Source organism: Megalops cyprinoides, chromosome 12, assembly GCF_013368585.1.
Source record: "Megalops cyprinoides isolate fMegCyp1 chromosome 12, fMegCyp1.pri, whole genome shotgun sequence".
Classification (NCBI taxonomy): Eukaryota; Metazoa; Chordata; class Actinopteri; order Elopiformes; family Megalopidae; genus Megalops; species Megalops cyprinoides.
In genome coordinates, this window is record NC_050594.1 from 10,165,704 (window position 1) to 10,183,200 (window position 17,497).

A 17,497-nucleotide genomic window follows, 5' to 3' on the forward strand; every position below is an offset into this window, starting at 1 on the left:
ATTCCTTTCAAATTCACAATGATTGATTTATGTGATGCTTATGAACTTATAAGCGTAAGTCTACTTGTCATTTGACATACTGCTAAATCAAGTTCGAAGTTCCTCTTTATCATCTTACAGTTCCCAATGGGTGAAGAGTTCCTGTAGTTGTCATTTTGTAACGTCTATTCCACACATGCGCAGTGCTGTCGCTCACCTTGGTGCAATAGGTCAGTGTTTCTCAGTCCTACTCCTGGAGGCCCACTGTCCTGCATATCTTCTATCTATCCTTGCTCCAAACACCTGACTAGCATGATTAAGATGCTCTTGATTAAATCAGGTGTGCTCAGCTAATCAAAAGTGCCACTGATGAGTTCAGTCAGGTAGGTAGAGCATGGAAAGATGGAAAACGTGCGGAGCAGGATTGAGAATCAGTGCAATAGGTTATTCCGGACCTTTGAGTCCGACGTCCAATTTGTACAGTTCATTATTTTTTCACGAGAACCCGCACTCACAGCATGTAGTGGAATTAGTTTTACTATATACATGAAGGAATTAAATGCTTATGAAGATTGAATTCAATTCGATTAATTTTGAAAATCATATTCTAAGTAATAATCTGCTTTTAATTAGCTTGGTGACCCCTATTTCCCTGGGCTTTTAACTTGCTGTAGATTCATATTACCATCCCAGGCACTGAACTGACAGCATATTCCCAGTGCGTTAACTTAACCCATTTAAAAAAAAAGTTGTTTTCACCCTTACAGCATGTTACCCACCAGCATGCATACTTTTCCGAAGGTTTACATTCCATATATACAAATAAAATAATTGTTTCTTCTGTGCGATTATTATCCATGACCATGTCAATGAAATATCAAATTCTGAAAGGTCATTACTGTTGAATGTTGTGGAGTAGTACATTATGCAAAATTTAAACTGGATTATTCACAGACACAAAAGCAATACTGTCCAAGAGGCCAAAGAATGAATCAATGAAGTCGAGGATTTTTGGTTTATAAAATGTCTTTTTTTTATTCATGTTACATAGCTGTTACATAGGGCATTAAACATTTTCACAAGGCTTTCTGGGGACTACAATCAATGATTAGCAGAAACACAATAGTGGTCCAAATTTCTAAATGACACTCACTTGACTGACCTGACACCCTGGTACATGTGCGTAAGCCTGCATTGAAAAGTATTAAACCCAACACTTGGACACGGTGAGCTCAGTCTCAATTCCCATTCCAGTGTAGGACATGCATGTAGGATTCCTTTTTTTTTTTCTTTTTTTTTTTTTAGTGATTTTATCTTTTTTTTGATCTTCAGGAAGCCCCCCACCTTTTTAGCCAGACATGCTACAGAGTAACACATTGAAGTGAAAACCACAACCAGGAAAAGAGTGTTTTTGTGCCCCGGGAGGAGGTGAGGCGTGGGCGGTCGGTGAGGGGGAGTGGGGAGGGCTGTGCCGTGCCCCGTTCCCCCCGAACGAACGCGTCGGCCTCTCCCTCGCGGCAGCGCCACGCAGGACGCCATTGGCGGATCGCCGGCAGGAGCAGGGTCAGCGTCAGTCTGCGCTTTTTAAATAATGTATCAGATGACAGCTGCTGAAAGCCCTACCGGAGAACCTCATGGAGGAAGAATCTAATAATAATAATAAAAAAAAACCACCAGCGGCATGAAACAACACCTTAATTAATTTAAGTCTGTTTAACATATAACATACCCCTTACTACAATGCTAACGCTAACTGCTCGCGTTTTGACAATTCGAATGTTACCCCCGACAGATTATCTGAAGATACACGCAAGTCCCGTGTGGCCAGTTCCTTATTTAAATTGGGAAGTTTACGTTGATATAAAGTGAAGCTATTAATACTTTTCTACAGCAGAATCTGCACATATGGAAGGCCATGACAAACACAAACCAAGGAATGGAGTTCTTTTTTCTCAATTCAATTTTTTTTTTTCCTGAAAGCTGCAGTGTGAAAAGACTAAATGATAGTTTCCATACACAGCTCTTCAGCGTCAATGGCTTTTCATTGCCAGAAGAATTTTAAGTGGAACGATAAGGAATGGAGAGGTGTAAAAAGGTTTTTTGTTTTTTAATCGTTTTTTTTTTCTCCCCCCCCCCCCCCCCCCCCCCCGATTTTTTTTTCCTTTTCAGGGGGATGAGCCTGTGTGCGTTTAGTTCTCCCCGCCGTCTCCTCCCTCTGCCTCGTCCGCTGCACTGTCGGAGGTCCATAACTGAAAAGAAACGCATGTCAAAAACACCCATTCAAATGACCATCATGCACAGCACACAGTCCCCTTGTAAGCAGACCTTATGAGGCCCTCTGGCTTGAAGTCCCTCACTGACCCGGCTATGCACTACCCCAGGGCTTTTTGGGATTTTTCCACATGAACATAAAATTTCAAGCATCAATTCAAGAAAACATGTTTGATGACAACTGTAACAAACAGTGCCCAGAGGTGCCCTTCATACTGGTTTTATGGTGCAAAAGCCAAATGTTTAGCAATTCAAAAGATGTGGTTAAAGACGCTCATCTGCCATTATGACTCCACTGGAGCCGGCTGAAAGACGCGTGAAACTGCTGATCAGCGCAGAAACTCACTGTGAGGTTATCCCTAAGCAGCTGCATGATGAGGGTGCTGTCTTTGTACGAGTCTTCGTTCAGTGTATCGAGCTCTGCAATGGCTTCATCGAAAGCCTGCGGGAGAGACGGGAGAAAGAGAACAAACAAACACATGAACATGTTATTTTCCCCCATCTGGCCTCTGAGAGGGTCCCTCAGATGAGGTGCTAATCAGAGGTCCTGATGTTAAAAGCTCCCTTGGTGCTCATCGCTCAGGGCAGAGGGTGTTCCCTGGTGTCTGAATTCCCAATCTGCCCCACCATCCCCCAGTGCCACCACCTACATACAGCCCCCCCCCTCCACCTGAGCTCATGTGCAATTAGCACCCTGGTGCAAAATAGAAATGGCAACAGCTGAGCAGCAACAGTTAGCGAACATGTAATCAGGGATTTGCAGGTTTGAATCAAGCATGGGGTATTGCTGTTGCACTCTTATGCAAGGTGCTTAAGCAAATAAGCTGTCCAGCTGTATCTATGGATTACGAGTAAAATTTCCGCTATTATCTACGGATGTGCAAAATTTAAGACAAAGTGAGTCGACCGTGAGGCATGTCATCCGCTGCGTTTAATGAGAAGGAAGAGAAAGGTTCACACCAACGGCGGCGATGGACAGGCCTACCTGTTTGGCCAGGCTGCAGGCCTGCTCTGGAGAGTTGAGGATCTCATAGTAGAAGACGGAGAAGTTGAGGGCCAGGCCCAGGCGGATGGGGTGCGTGGGCTGCATGTCCTTCTTGCTGATGTCGAACGCCTGCTGGTACGCTTCCTGAGAGTTCTCTATGGTCGCTGTGGGCAGAGCAGAGACAAGACAAACAAGACCATGAGATCACCAATCAATCATTTGGTCAATATGACACATAAAAAAGACCAAGCTTCTGTCAAATTAGTATCTTGAATCTGACAGTTTTCACTTTTTCACTAATATTTTTAGTTTTTTTAACATTCAAGGGCAAAATAGTGAGATGTGGTATGCCTTTTTTTAATGGAAATGAAGGTTCATATAATGCTAGTGGGCTGAAAAAGCAGGGTTAAATTATTGGAATATATGACTTTAGGAAGCATAAAATGCACAGATAAGAAAAAACCAAACCAAATAACATCCCTCACCAAGTCAGTGATACTGTCAGAAAACCTCAGTGAGCTGCAGCTAGTCTGCTGCTAAGGGGTTTTAAATGAAAGTTTTGTCAAGGGTTTCACTTATGAAAATTTTTAAAGGTATACATCATGCAGTGTCTCCATCCCCCCATTCCCCTTGCTACCCAAAAATAACCTTCCAGAACAAATAATGCTACCCCCTGGTCCCAGCAACTAACACCCCCCAAAAGATCAGCACCGAAACTACACAAATTATATCACAAGAGTTCATCTGAACCATACCAAACACAACGTTCTTATGAGATCCCAGACAAGTCTGCATGTGTGACTCAGAAGATTGCATGATAGCTGGCATCAACGAGTTTCTGGTGGTGTTATGCAGTTCCAGTAACATCATCTGAAAACCAATCACCGTTCTCCACCCTCAGAGCGGTTCTGTGTATAAGATGAACACATTGACCACTAATGGGTAGCCACAGCATATAACTAAGGAAGGATCAGTTTAGCTTAAATCTAGACTTTACATTTAAAAGGAATACATTCAATTATGCCACATGCATTATTCTACACACACTTTAAAAAGGAAGACGTGTATGTGTGTGTTACTCATCACAGTATTAAACCCAAATGGTTAGGCAGCTGTTAATAGTTAACCGCACGCCTGGTTGTTTGTTAACACTCCTAGAGCAGATGGAGGAAGGCTGATTTGTGGTGAGTCACTGGTGAGATATGGAGAGGCCGTGCCATTCAGGGAGAGGCGGCTTTAAATCACCGATGACATCACGCCGTTCAAAAATAAGCAGGCGGCTCCCTCACGCATTCAGAAGTTCACGAGATGCACAAGAAATGAGCGACCAGCTTGAAACTGAACTGAGCATATTTGCAATTAATCGTTAAAGCAGCATTTCTTAAGCTGTTACGGAAAATTGCTCAGGTCCTGCACAGGGCATCTGGTTTCTGAGAGCACGTCTGTACATCACAGATCCGCACTACAGTGGATTTCAATGTGACATTGCTGAGCCTTGGCCCAGACAACAGACCTAGGCTGTGATAATGCAGTGTTCCTTTAATTACCCGGCACAGACCTCCCAGGCACTGCAACAGGACAAGGCAGCATCCATTTCTACATACTAAACCACACAATATCAGCAATTCCAATGCGCTGACACTGAACTGACCGGGCCTCAAATTTTACAATTTAACAAAGGAAGAAACTGTGAAATGAAGTGGGCCACAGCCACCCCACCCGTCCCTGCCCGGCGAGTGACGCTGGCGGGCGGATCTTCGGCACGGATGACGTGCCATCCCACTTGACACCATTTCAGGCTGTGTGACACAAAATGTTCCGTTCTATTTTTGCCCCGAGCCGGTGCAAAAGCGGAGTTCAAAGCGGTGTTTGTCTTTTGAGCTTCTGTTCTGTTGAAATGCACATCATTAGTGTGCGGGTCTTAATTATGAAAGAAATCAAAGGTTCTCTTTTCAACACCGAGTTCCTTTCAGGCGATTTAATATTCGAACATAACACAAGCAGCAGGGAGATGAGCTTCATGGCTCTTTAGAACCCAGCATTATTATCATATTTAATTTATGCATTTCTTTTGACAGACCTTATCTAGAGGGGCTTTAAAGGCAGATACATGAGGCATGGGGGCATAGGTGCAATGAGCACATAACCCATAAGGGATCAGGAGATAAAGTGTCCATTTATACAGCTAGTTGTAAATATGACACCTGTGCTTTCAAGAAGCCCTCAAATGTGGAAAACTTCCTCTCCTCTAAATTGAATTGCTGGACTTCATGCTTTTACCACTTACTCTACTCACGTTACTGAAGGGAAATTTTACATTCTATGGTGGCAAACTGCACAGCCATGGAAAACCTTTTCCGCTACAGAGGTCAGCCTCTCTTCAGCTCCATGGGGGGGGGGGGTTACCTCCACACCCCACGTGTTTTTCTGTCCCGACCCACCAACACCGCCATTGTTCTCCTTCTGACTGACACAGCGCACATGACTGCCCTACTTTACACCCCCAGCCAAACCCACCTTTTACCTCATTGGTCACATGTCAGACTGTCTCTTCCTCTCTCCTGCACTGACAGAACCATACGCCTGGGTCAGCAGAGCTGTTACTAGGGGCCTCCATAGACACAAATGTCGAACGCTGCCCGAGGGCTGCATTTTAAGAGAAGGCTAAAGGCACTAATGAATATAGTAATTAGTCACAATGAGCTCACTGAAATAGCTAAACAGCCCGTTTGCTGTCCTTCAGCCTCAGATTTTGGATCGTTTAACCTACCCTCAGAAAAAAAGTCCTTTTAAAAAGGCAACTCCAGGGCTTCTTTAACATCACTTAACTCTGCTGTGTGCAGAGTTGCCAGCAAAATCCTATGATAAGTGAAACTACACTGTGTGGAGCATATCGTGCTATGGAAACCCCTGTGAATGCCTGGGATACTAGGGTTACACAGGGCCTTAACACACACAGAAATCAGTAACATTCAAGGCAAAAATATATTTCAAAAACAATAAATAACATTACAATCATTAAATGATTTGAAAGGTTAAATGCAAAAGACTGCATAGCCAAGACTGTTCTCACCACATGGGGGCGACATTTGTCTCATATGTTCCCACTGAACAAATCAGCATTTTAAGTTTGATGAAATGTTAGTACAAACCCAAAAACTTAGAATAAATGAGGGCTGGTACAAACAAGTATGTAATAAACTGACATTAACAGTACCACAACAAAACCCACATAACTAGATGCTATATCCTCTCAATGGTGCAATCCATGGATCCAGCCCCCAGCTATGTGTTGACTTCTAGAAGATTGTGCTGCGATTTGGAAAAGTCATCAATCATATAACTTACTACGAGAACAAGGTTGACTGTTACTGCAGGAAGTCTCAACTGTAGTTACCGGTAAGAACTCGTAACTGTTGAAATGCTTACCTTTCTTGTCATCTCCGGTGGCAACCTCAGCAAGGTACCTGTAGTAGTCTCCCTTCATCTTTAAATAGAAGACTTTGCTCTCGGAGTTTGTGGAATTGGCAATTAAATATTTGCTCAGCAGCTCCTAAGGAGGGAGAATAAAGGGAAATTTGTCAGTCTCCTTCAAAGAAACTTGAGTTCAGCAATGAAATCTCATTAATGTAGCACTGGAGGACATCACAATTAAAACTCTGGTGTTAGAAATCAGTGAAAGCCCTAAAGAGGTGCTGCATTCAGAAGCATCCTGTATTTCTGCCTCAACAATAAATGGTCAGGACACTGCCACATTTCTGTAGGTAATTATTCGTGTTATCCGATCTATAATCTGCCACTCTCAGATCATAACTGTGTAAGTATATCATCTGTAAGGGGGGGAAAAAGGAAATTCCACCACTCTTCATAAGGGAGTCGGGCTGTAAGTAATGAAACGAAAAAGGCCCAACCAGGACCGCTGGACTTGAACCGTTTTCAAAGCAAAAATAATCCTAGCAATTTGCCAGCGCTGCCCAGCACCCACAATTCACACACTGATGCAGAACTGCTAGCATACTGCTGGTATATGCAACCTGCCATCAGACCTGCAGAAAGCCTTTGGTCATGACATCTGGTACGCACTACATCTTTCATCCAAAGAAAAAACATGCTCTGACAGGTCACCACCCATCAGTCTACATCACAATCTCTCAACAGGGTTACAAAAAAGTGCATGTCTCCAACTAGCCAAACCAACCATTTATAAAGCTGTTTCATGAGGGCCACTAAGTTGGTCCATCAAACTAAACACATTCCCTGGGCTTCGCGTTTAAAATATTCATGGAGCTTGTTCAGAATACACAAGGCAGACTTCAACGTTAAGTGACAAATGACACGTCACTCTCCACACTCAAGAGTCCATGCACCCACACTTGCATCATTAAGGTTATAAAATGTGTATCTATGGTAAAACAGGCAAGCATCATTTTAAGCAGAGGAACAGGTACAAGAAAAAGGGTACTGAGATAGATGTACAGGCAGACAGGCAGACAGACACACACACACACACACACACACACGACAGGCCCACAGACAGGAAGAGGCAAGGGGACGTGCCGGCCCACATTCAGCGGCAGTCTTTTTTTGGGTTAGGATGATTCAGGTCTGGAGGGGCGCAGAGTGTGCCTGCAGAGGGAAGCGGTCGCGGCCGTGGACACCTGCAGCTGATTAACAGGACACCCGCACTCACACACTGTGCTAAGCCTGTCTCCGGGTCCTGCGGAGGGGATATATTTAGTGCGGAAAGTCACTTTTGAGCAGTCCACATTGGGGACGCGCCTCAAGTGTGCTGGCAGGCGGCTGACTTCTGCCCCAGATTCTATGCGAGGAGAAGGTGAGGAGGAGGCCCGCCCTCTGGCTGCACGCGCTTCTGAAGCCAGACGCTGCAGGTGGGGCTGCCGCACCTTCGTGGGCGGGGACTGGCGTGTCCGGACCCAGCCACACACTTCCCGTGCTGATGGAGCTGTCCTCAAGCCTGGTGAACGGCGCCACCACCTGGCAGCCCCACCACATGCAGCCGTCACATCAATCTTCGAATATGCCCCCAACCCCCGCCCCTCGAAATTTCACCAACAGACACATCCGCTCACTGCGTTCCACAGTGTTTGGTCAGAGGTAGTATTATGGGATAGCGGAGGGCAGTGGTGCCTCCAAACAGGAAAAGTGATTTCATGAGTGAGACGTACAGTCCGCTCTCTCTCTCCCTGTCCATCTGCACAGGCCCTTGTGCTCTACACCCAAACGGCAGGGGGGATTATCGCTAATCTGTGTCAGTGAAACCGTGGGCTAAGCCCGGGTGCAGCAACCTGCCTTAAATGGCGGAGCGGCAGACGTGGGTGTGGCCAGGAGCTGCGCTGAGGACCCTGCGCAAGGTAACAATACTGCCGGCTGCACCCCCGCCCAAACCGGTAGGGTGACGGCACCCCCGCGACCCCCGCCCAAACCAACGGGACGGCTATTTCTGAGCGTATCCCGTGTGCGGCATTCCTCCCGACTCACTGCCCCCCTGCCTGCACTGAGCTGCCTGGATAATCACATCACCGGGTTAGCTGCTGCCCGCTAAAACACATTCAAAACACACACACACACACACACACACACACCCCGACCAAAGCCCATTAAAGTCACATTACTAAATAAGGGCGGCGCCAGTGTGCTTCAACAGCGGGTTTACATTCATACATCTCAGGAGACGGGCCTCAGAATGGGACAGCTGACCTTTGAGGGGGCGGCATATTGCACAAAAAAATTACATATTTATCATTGTGGAACTGGGATCCAATATAAAGTGCAGCTGTCACTCAAAGTGCAAAAAAATGTATTACTGTTCAAGGCTATGTGCACATGTTAAAACTCTTGAAACCACTGCGATGAGTTTAGAGCTGAGTGACACAGTACTGTCATACAGTAGATGATGTGAATGTATAGTAGCTGTTGAAACACGTGTGACCAATCACAATTTTAAAACTATGACTACTCCGCGGCACAGGGACTGCTAAGAATTTGTACTCGGCTGTTCAATCAGATCGTGTGAAACAAATCTAAAACAATCATAGCGGTTAGGATGGCACAGCCAGAGACAGGTTATCACCAGTTTTCCCTTTCAGAATGTATTCATGTTATGAACAAACGAATCCCCATACTATTAATACACCGGTTACTTCCCCAGCGTACTTCCCCATGCCGGGGAAGTGAACAGCTCAGAACCAGCGGTTAAGGATTTATGGAGAAACTCTTCCGCTTCTGATTGGATGCAGTCAGGTTTAACCACCTGCAGTTGCAGCATGAAAGCACACCTCAGATTTCAGTCACTCCTAGGGTGTGGACAGCTTTATACTGGGCCACTGCAAACACCCCAAAAACCGAAGCCAAGGGCACAATGGTGAACTCTCCAATTTGGGACACCCCCTCAAAAGTAAATGATCCATGCCAGCAAATGTTCAAATCCATAAAGCCCAAACTTACTGGTACTGCTATATAAGTAGAGAGCAAGACCTAGGCAAAGAATAATGCAAGGTTCAGGTGTAAGAGGACCATGATTTTGAGTGGGGTCATTTGGGGCTAGCCTTGGACAGAAATCATCTTAAAACAGCACGACTTCCCTTTTCTGATGAGCACGGATGTGTGTGGACTTAGATAAAGGTGACTCTTCCTCCTGCAGCAATTGGGAAACAGCAGGTGGCTTAAGGCTGCCTCTCTGCAGCGCGGTTACCCGGGGCAGGAAGTGGGCGGAGACAGACACAGGCTTCACGCTCCTGCCTGTTCCGGCTTGCCCTTTATGCATGCCGCAGTCAGAGAAATCTCTCTCACACCTGGAATTTCCCCCCCTGGCCGCAGCCTGTCGCTGGGAACGGAGCGAGAAGCTCGCATGCTTCACGGACGAGGCCGTGGACAGGCCCACAGCCACGGGCCCCTGGCGCCCCGCCAGTGGCGGGGCTCTCGGCAAACATCTGCTCGCCCTGGCTTCGCGGTTCAGCTTCTGCGAGCGATGGCACCCGGGACTGTGAGCACCAGCCACAATAGCGACACCGCCACCGCCTCCTCACCCCCCCTCCCAATCGAGGTCTGTGCTCCTCCTGGCAGAACTGCAGCGGGCAGGGCAGATATTGGAAGACGCAAGCCTTCCAACAGCGTTCAGCCGCTGCCAACCGGTGCCGAGACCCACAGAGTGAGAGCCACACCTTTTTTTTTTACTTCCCCAATCCGCACTGGGGCTGCATTTAAGGGCGCCGCTCTGCCAAAAGGCTGCTGCAGACACACTGATCTGCCCTCTGCGCCGACCGGCTGGCGTGGCGTGCACCGCGAACGCGACTGGGCCGTCCGGGCGACGGTGAGTCTCTGCAGAATTCGGCAAAGCGTGACATGCTCGTACAGGACAGGCAGCTATGCAGCGAGGCGAGACAGAGCCGCGCCCCTCACCCCCCCGGCAACCCGGAGCCATGCTCCGCTTTTCTTCAGCATGTCAGAACCACACCCTTCTCCCTTTACAAAACCAGGACCACTCTTCTCCCCCTCATAAGAGGCAGGACACACCCCTTCCCCTCAGCAATTCAGAGCCACGCCTCCTCACCCCCCCAGTCCTGCCCACACGGCAGACAGCTGGCGATAGAGCAGCCCCACTAAACTCATTTTACAACAGCCATTTCACCAGGTACAGCCATTCTGGTTCCATGCGCTCTTCTCAAAGACAGACCCAGCCGAAAGGGCCACATTACAGAAACGCCGCAGGACAGACTCCCATGACATCATACCAGAACTCTCTTAGGGGTGACGTCATTGCCAAACGACTCCGGCTGAGAGGGCAGCGGAGCCCCTGGGGTCAGCGTTCCGGCATACCGCAGCGAAGCAGAAGGGGCCGTGCCTACACGTGAACCTCCCCCCGTGCTCAAACACACGTCCCACACATCACTGCGCTGTCACAGGAAAGACAGATCGGTCTAGAAAATGCACTCGTCCTACAGCCATGGAAGAGACACAATGAGCCACCTCCACAAATCCATCTGTATGGATAAAGGTGGAGCCGGTGTCTGTTTATGACATGCAGAGTGTTCTCTCTCTGTTGCATTAAGTGCAGTGCAGACAGATTATTTCAACACGACCACTACGAAAGCCACACTCCTGTAATCCTCCACAATCTAGAATGACTAACAGAAGCCCTCCCTGTTTAGGGGAATACCTGTACCATGTACACAACTAAGGCTAACTGTTCTGCTAAGCAGCTGTTCAGAATACAAGAAATGTGTCCGTATCAGTTCAAACTCTCAGCGGAGTGTAAATGACATGTTTGACACTGTAGCCACTGCTCAGTTCAAGTCCTGATATAACATTTTGTATACAGCAAAATAATTAAGCTGTACACGAAGTTCACCTTGCTTGATATTTCAAGGCTGTGAAACTGCATCCAAAAAACAACTTTGAACAGACTAGGCGAACACACTGAGTAATGTGCATTTATGAAAATGAGTGCCAAGACATGAGATACTGAGTGGTACAGTTTAAAGGCAGCAGACATACTTCAATGCCACAGCTATGCTCCAAGCTTAGCTGAACCTAAAGTACATCAGACCTGCCACTGATAGGCATGAGTAAACACTCAAGTGATCATCCAAGTACTTCAGATGTTTAAAAGCACCACCCCCAACTGCCACCCACACCTAGTCAGGACACACAAAACGACAGACTAGGCAGACAAATCAGTCATCACACTAGGAAGCGAGCTCATCTCCAGCATCACCTAAAGCGGCAGTACTTTGTACATCATGGAGCATACGAACTGCAATTAAACCACATAAGTACTGGCTGCAGTGCACACGGTAAACAGGACAGGGTTCAGTGACCGGGAAGGCTGGTGCTAACTCCACACATTCAAACACACCTTTGACAAACACACCCAGTAAACAATGACTTCAACGGCCAGCGACATCACCAGCTCAGGCCCTGCCTCTGGCCTAGGCAGGATTCCCCTTAGGAAGTGGTTGTGGATGAGAACATAATACTTCATTCATTCTGCCAGCGGGGGGAGGGGCAGCCCTAAAATCAGATCAGCTTAAAGGAAACCTTGGAGACTGCATTTGGTCCCCCGCCCCATTGCAACAATCATGTATTTGTGGCATTTGTACTAATACAGGCTGGGGGTGGAGGGGAGGGGGGGCAGTGGTGCATTGGACACATCTGGAGCAAATCCATCCCAATGGAATAATGCACTGCAAACCCTCTGCACGACATATATTCATATAATATTTCTTTAAAATGCTTCAAATCAGTGCCAGTCATTTATTTTAAAATACCAAAAGGTATTACGTCTAGGCAGGCAACCAATCGTGAAGGTATGGGGTGAAAGGGAACGTAAGGACGGTCAAAACCAAGGCATACCGTTGTACAACACAAATCCAACTCAAAAAAAAAACCGCAAGATCCAAGAGCACAGAAACAAGGTGCGGTTACCCAAAGGGCAATAAAAGTTGCAGCGCTTCCGCTAAAACGCCTATCGATATAAAACTCCAGGAAGAGGTGGAAATGCAGCCACGCCAAAGTATGCAGCGGATCGATGGCGGGGCACCTCTACACGCTTTCACTTCGAGGCGCAATGTCAAAGTCCAAGCGCCTGCAACTTCCTTCAGGTGCCAGTTAACCTGTCGTGTTCTCCGGGAACACCGTGTGCGACCAAAATGCAAACGACTGTACATTAATTTCCTCTATACGACAAGGGTAATTTAAAGCATAAATTACATGTCCCAGTGCCTTCATACCAGTAAACCGGCTAAGCATTTCCTTTTCCCCAATTAAATTTGCCTTCCCTTAAATTTACCTAACTATAGTGCACACGACGGAGGACAGTCGGGTCTATTAATACCATAGAAAGCTAATGCCATAATGTGACCTCATTTGTCACCGATTTCACTGCAAGCCTCCCAGACTTAAATAGATTGGGGAACAAATGGGTGTTATTCGGGACCGCGCAGGCCTCTGCACAGCTTGTTCTTCAGACAGACTGGATAAAAAAACCCATCTACATTGAAAGGCACACGTGTACGTTCCGAGCCATCCTCGCGAATAACCTACCAGGACGTCGTTGCAGATCTCTCGCAGCTCGCCTTCCACCTTCTCCCTGTACTCCTTAACCATCTGAAGCTTCTTGTCGCTGCCCTCGGTCTTCTGCTCGATGCTGGAGATGACCCTCCAGGCGGACCTCCGGGCTCCGACCACGTTCTTGTAGGCGACGGACAGCAGGTTCCTCTCCTCATTCGACAGTTCGGCTCCCTGCTCTGTTACCTCCTTCATGGAAGAGGCCATGTCGTCGTAGCGTTCGGCCTGCTCCGCCAGTTTGGCCTTCTGAATAAGCTCCATTGTTTTATCCATTTTTTATTTTTATTTTCTCGGTACTTAAACCTTTAGTTTACTTGTTAACTACTCTTTAAAGCAGAGTTTTTTTGGAATACAGGAAGGGAACAAGGGAAATGACTAAAAAAGGCGAGCAGTCGGATGTTGGGAGTGAAGAGGGACCGTTACTAATCCTTTTGAAACCTGTGAACATATATACAAATTGTTAGAGGACATGTAGATAGCGAACTGGCGCATTTTTGCTAAATATGCATCACATGTCTATTTTTGAATCCTGAGCAAACTGCTTAGCTAGCTAACCAAATTACCCTGTCTGAATCAGTGTTACAGATGAGCTAGCCAGCAGATACTCAGTCATTTCACCATATAGCTATAGCTAGCCAGCTTTCTTCTGCATACTTTTCACATTGGTAAAAAGGAAAAAATTGCTACCTATGTTACCATTTCAAATGTAGGGCTGGTAGTCTGTTCTAAAGACGAATGTAACAAAGACGTACTAGTCTAGCAGTCAATCCTCAAAGAGAGATAACATGGCTATACTGTTAGCGAAATTACCTAGCTCCCCAACGTTAAGTCACTTATTTTGCACTGTGGAAGCCAGCTAGTCTAGCTAACTCACTCCACTTAAGTGTGGTTTCTCGACCATCTTTACACCTAGCTAACCAACTTCCTTCTTAGCTTGCTAAATTGATGGCTAAACAGGTATGCGATGCCCACTATCGTCAAAAGAGGCAAGGAAATGCCTGGCTAAACAAAAACATACCTAGCTAGCAAAGTACGGTCTATGATCATAAAGCAGCAATGAATTAGCTCGCTGGCTAGCTAAGTTCTTCCATTGTGTCAGTCAATCGAAGGCTTGAAAACTGCTCAGACTCCCTTTTCCACGTAACGTTTCAGTTAACTGGCCAACCTTACTTTCAGAATTACCTAACCACCGAATCTACATTTACCAAGGGCCAAATAAAACAGCAATGAATACAAATTTGAACATAAAGTCGACCCGCTTGAGCAAGGAAATATATCCACAGCGATATTAACACTGTAGCTAGCTAGCAATGACAAAATGGATGCGGCAAAACTGAACCGCGATGCACCCCTCTTCGCAGCGGCAAATCTGCCCTGCTGATTCCACACAATGAGATCTTTGAGCTTTTGTTCATAAACGGCAAATATCTCAAGCGATACCTTTCATAAAGACAAAATCCAAAAAAATCGGACAAAATCTGAAAAGGCGATTTCTAGCTAACCTTCTGGAATTCCGTTCTGCTCCTCCGAATTGATCCGCTTTGAGGTTGGACAGAGGGGGTGAAAAAAACAGTGGTGTACCACCTCAACCAAACCCTTAGACAGGGCGGTGCCAGCCTAACAAATTGACCAATGATAAAGCGAACATTCCTCCGGTCAGTTGGTATCGTTCAAATATTTGACCAATGACAGTTTAGCGCGGGGAGCTGGGCGGGTTTTGTCGGGCATGTTCGACTGGCTTGTAGGCTGCGGCTGGGGCGACGGGGTTTCCTCCAATTAGAGCAAGGGGAGAAGACGTCACCATTGCTATGGTTATCCTGCCCCCCTTTACAACACGGACTCTCGCTGTAGCATCCACGAAGCCCGAGGCGGGCGTGGCAGGGCGAGATAAAATTGTGCTGAAACGAACTGAACATCCTGTTGAAGACTTTCTTCCCCCAATCTAACTAAAGCCTGTGGTTGTAATTGAAGTGAGTGTGCGACCTTGATCAACCCGTTTGTAATGTAATGATGTGTTATGAAAATAAATACGACGCCAGCTTGCATCATAAATGCCAAGCTGACTATATCTGCCATTGTTTGCATAGACAAATCGGTGATACCAAGTGGTAACGTTAGCTACTTTTTCAAATATAGCCCGGAGTGAAGTGCATACATTATGTCTCACCCAGAAAGTGTCATTTTGAGGTTTATTGACTTTATTCTGCCCAAAATTCAGTTGACATATTTTAAAGTGATCACAGAAAATGCCTTTCTTTTTATATTGCTTGCAGCAAGACACGGCTTTTTCTCTGGATACTTGAGTCGGCCAGTGGTCCCCATGTCACCGTAGATCCCTTTCGGATTAGCGCAACCTCCTCTCTGTTACCCACCTCTGATCGTTCTCAAATTGCAGCGTTTTAACCGTCTCCTTCTGGATGGATTCCCAAACTCCCATCCTTCCGCACCTGACCTCCTGTGATTGCTTTGTTAATTTTTCTGTTCCTAAAGGAGTTCTCTGCGTTCTCCCTGTCTCTTTATGTTAAACGCGTGGGGAACTAAAGTCAGCCGTCTCTTTTTTTGCTTGATTGTTATTATCCCCCCAGTATTCTGTCTCAGTGCTATGTCCTCCTCAAATTACAGCATTCTGCTGCTTGCCTTACCTTCTCTCTTCCCTGCTTTTCCAATGCTATAGGATGGAAGAGTTCCTCTCACTGGCTGGTGCTGCCTGTATTTGCCTCAAATCCTTTGTTTCCAAATTATATATACAAATATGACCAGCAGAACATTCTGTATAAGCATGGGAATATTGTCTCTGCTGTCCACGTGCAGTACTTTGCACTGTAACAGTGGTATAAGTAACCACGGATATCATGTGAAAAATAAAGCACGAATGAGAACACAGCAATTTACCCAGATAGTAAAATTCACAATTATCTCATCATCAGTTCTTAGCACTGCAGCCTGCAGCCATGGAAACCCTCTGCACGTCAAACCGCTCTGCTTTGCATGAGCCTCACAGACAACAGCAGAAATGTGGAGTGCACCACACCAAGGGTGTTGGGTGTTTGTGTGTGTGTGTGTGTGTGTGTGTGTGTGTGTATGTGTGTTTCTGTGTTGGCACAGAGAAGGACTGGTAGTGTCTCAATCTATTCATAAGTCCCTACTGTATGTTTTGGTCACATATGTTTTTTTTACGGGAAAGACTGGTGCCCATTACTCTGCATGTTGTGCTTTCTTTTTCTCACAATGCAGTGGATCAGAGCTGCAAATGCTGTAACCTTAGCAAATACCAACCTGCCACTAGCAAGTCAAAAGAAGGCAGGATGTGGTATAGTGGTTAGAACTCTGGACTCCGGGGGCATGGGTTTTAACTCTGGATTGTTGAGCGTACTGCTTTGCAGCTGTTGTTTTAGTGAATGTCCAGCTTTACAATTTGAATGCATCAAGCAGCACATCCACCCACAGTGTTGTCATCCGAACAAACAAAAAAGAACAAATTAATACAGTCTTGACAACATAATGATCCATTATTGTCCCAGGTTTGAATTTTCCAGGTGATTAACACATTTGGCTATACAAATGTACTGTAATGCTGATCGTATGCATGACATAAAGTATGTGTTTTTCTAGCAGGGATTGTGGAATAGATTGGCGATAATATCTGGTTACCACAGAGATAATACACCACCCATTTATGTTTCTTACTTGAGTGTGGCTATTTACGGTGGAGATAGGAGGTGGCAGTCTGTTACCATGCGTCAGAACAAACACTATCCCCAGTGGACGGTTTCAAAATAGACTCCAGAAATCCTTCTGCATGTGGTCTGTCATTCTAGCTCCATCTCCCATACACTCTGTGCCAGTCTTTACAAAAGAGTACCATCCTACAACAATGTCAGCCTTGCAAATCTAAAACGCATTGAGTTCACACCTACACCAGCCGCCTCCGTCTCGGGCTGCCTGTTTACACTGCAGTATTTGCCATTGTACAAAAGATAGTATACTGCACACAAGGAATAGGGTGTGTAAACTGCCAGGTAGTTTCCATCTGTCCTTACTGCTCACTATATTTGAAGATCCCTCTTTGAGACATTCTATATGTCTTCATTTGGGAAAAAAAATCTCTTGTGGATGTCTTGTAGGTTGCGCTGCAAGGGTGTGTTCAAGCCTGAAGATGTAAACTTAATGATTTGA

General features: G+C 46.2%; 1 protein-coding gene across 2 annotated transcripts; it reads right to left on the reverse strand.

Moving 5' to 3' along the window:
• Window positions 1–1,269: 1,269 nt before the first annotated feature.
• On the reverse strand, window positions 1,270–14,894 carry LOC118786637 (14-3-3 protein zeta-like). Of its 2 annotated transcripts, none has more exons than XM_036541820.1 (6): window positions 14,824–14,894; window positions 13,298–13,759; window positions 6,665–6,788; window positions 3,236–3,399; window positions 2,597–2,692; window positions 1,270–2,228 (listed from the first exon to the last, which is right to left on the reverse strand). In XM_036541820.1, the coding sequence occupies exons 2-6, from the start codon at window positions 13,592–13,594 to the stop codon at window positions 2,169–2,171; spliced, it is 741 nt and encodes a 246-aa protein (XP_036397713.1). In that variant the 5' UTR covers window positions 13,595–13,759; window positions 14,824–14,894; the 3' UTR covers window positions 1,270–2,168. The 2 variants fall into 2 exon arrangements, with proteins under 2 accessions (XP_036397713.1, XP_036397714.1); XM_036541821.1 differs by having other exon boundaries at window positions 14,762–14,830.
• Between the last annotated feature and the right edge of the window lie 2,603 nt (window positions 14,895–17,497).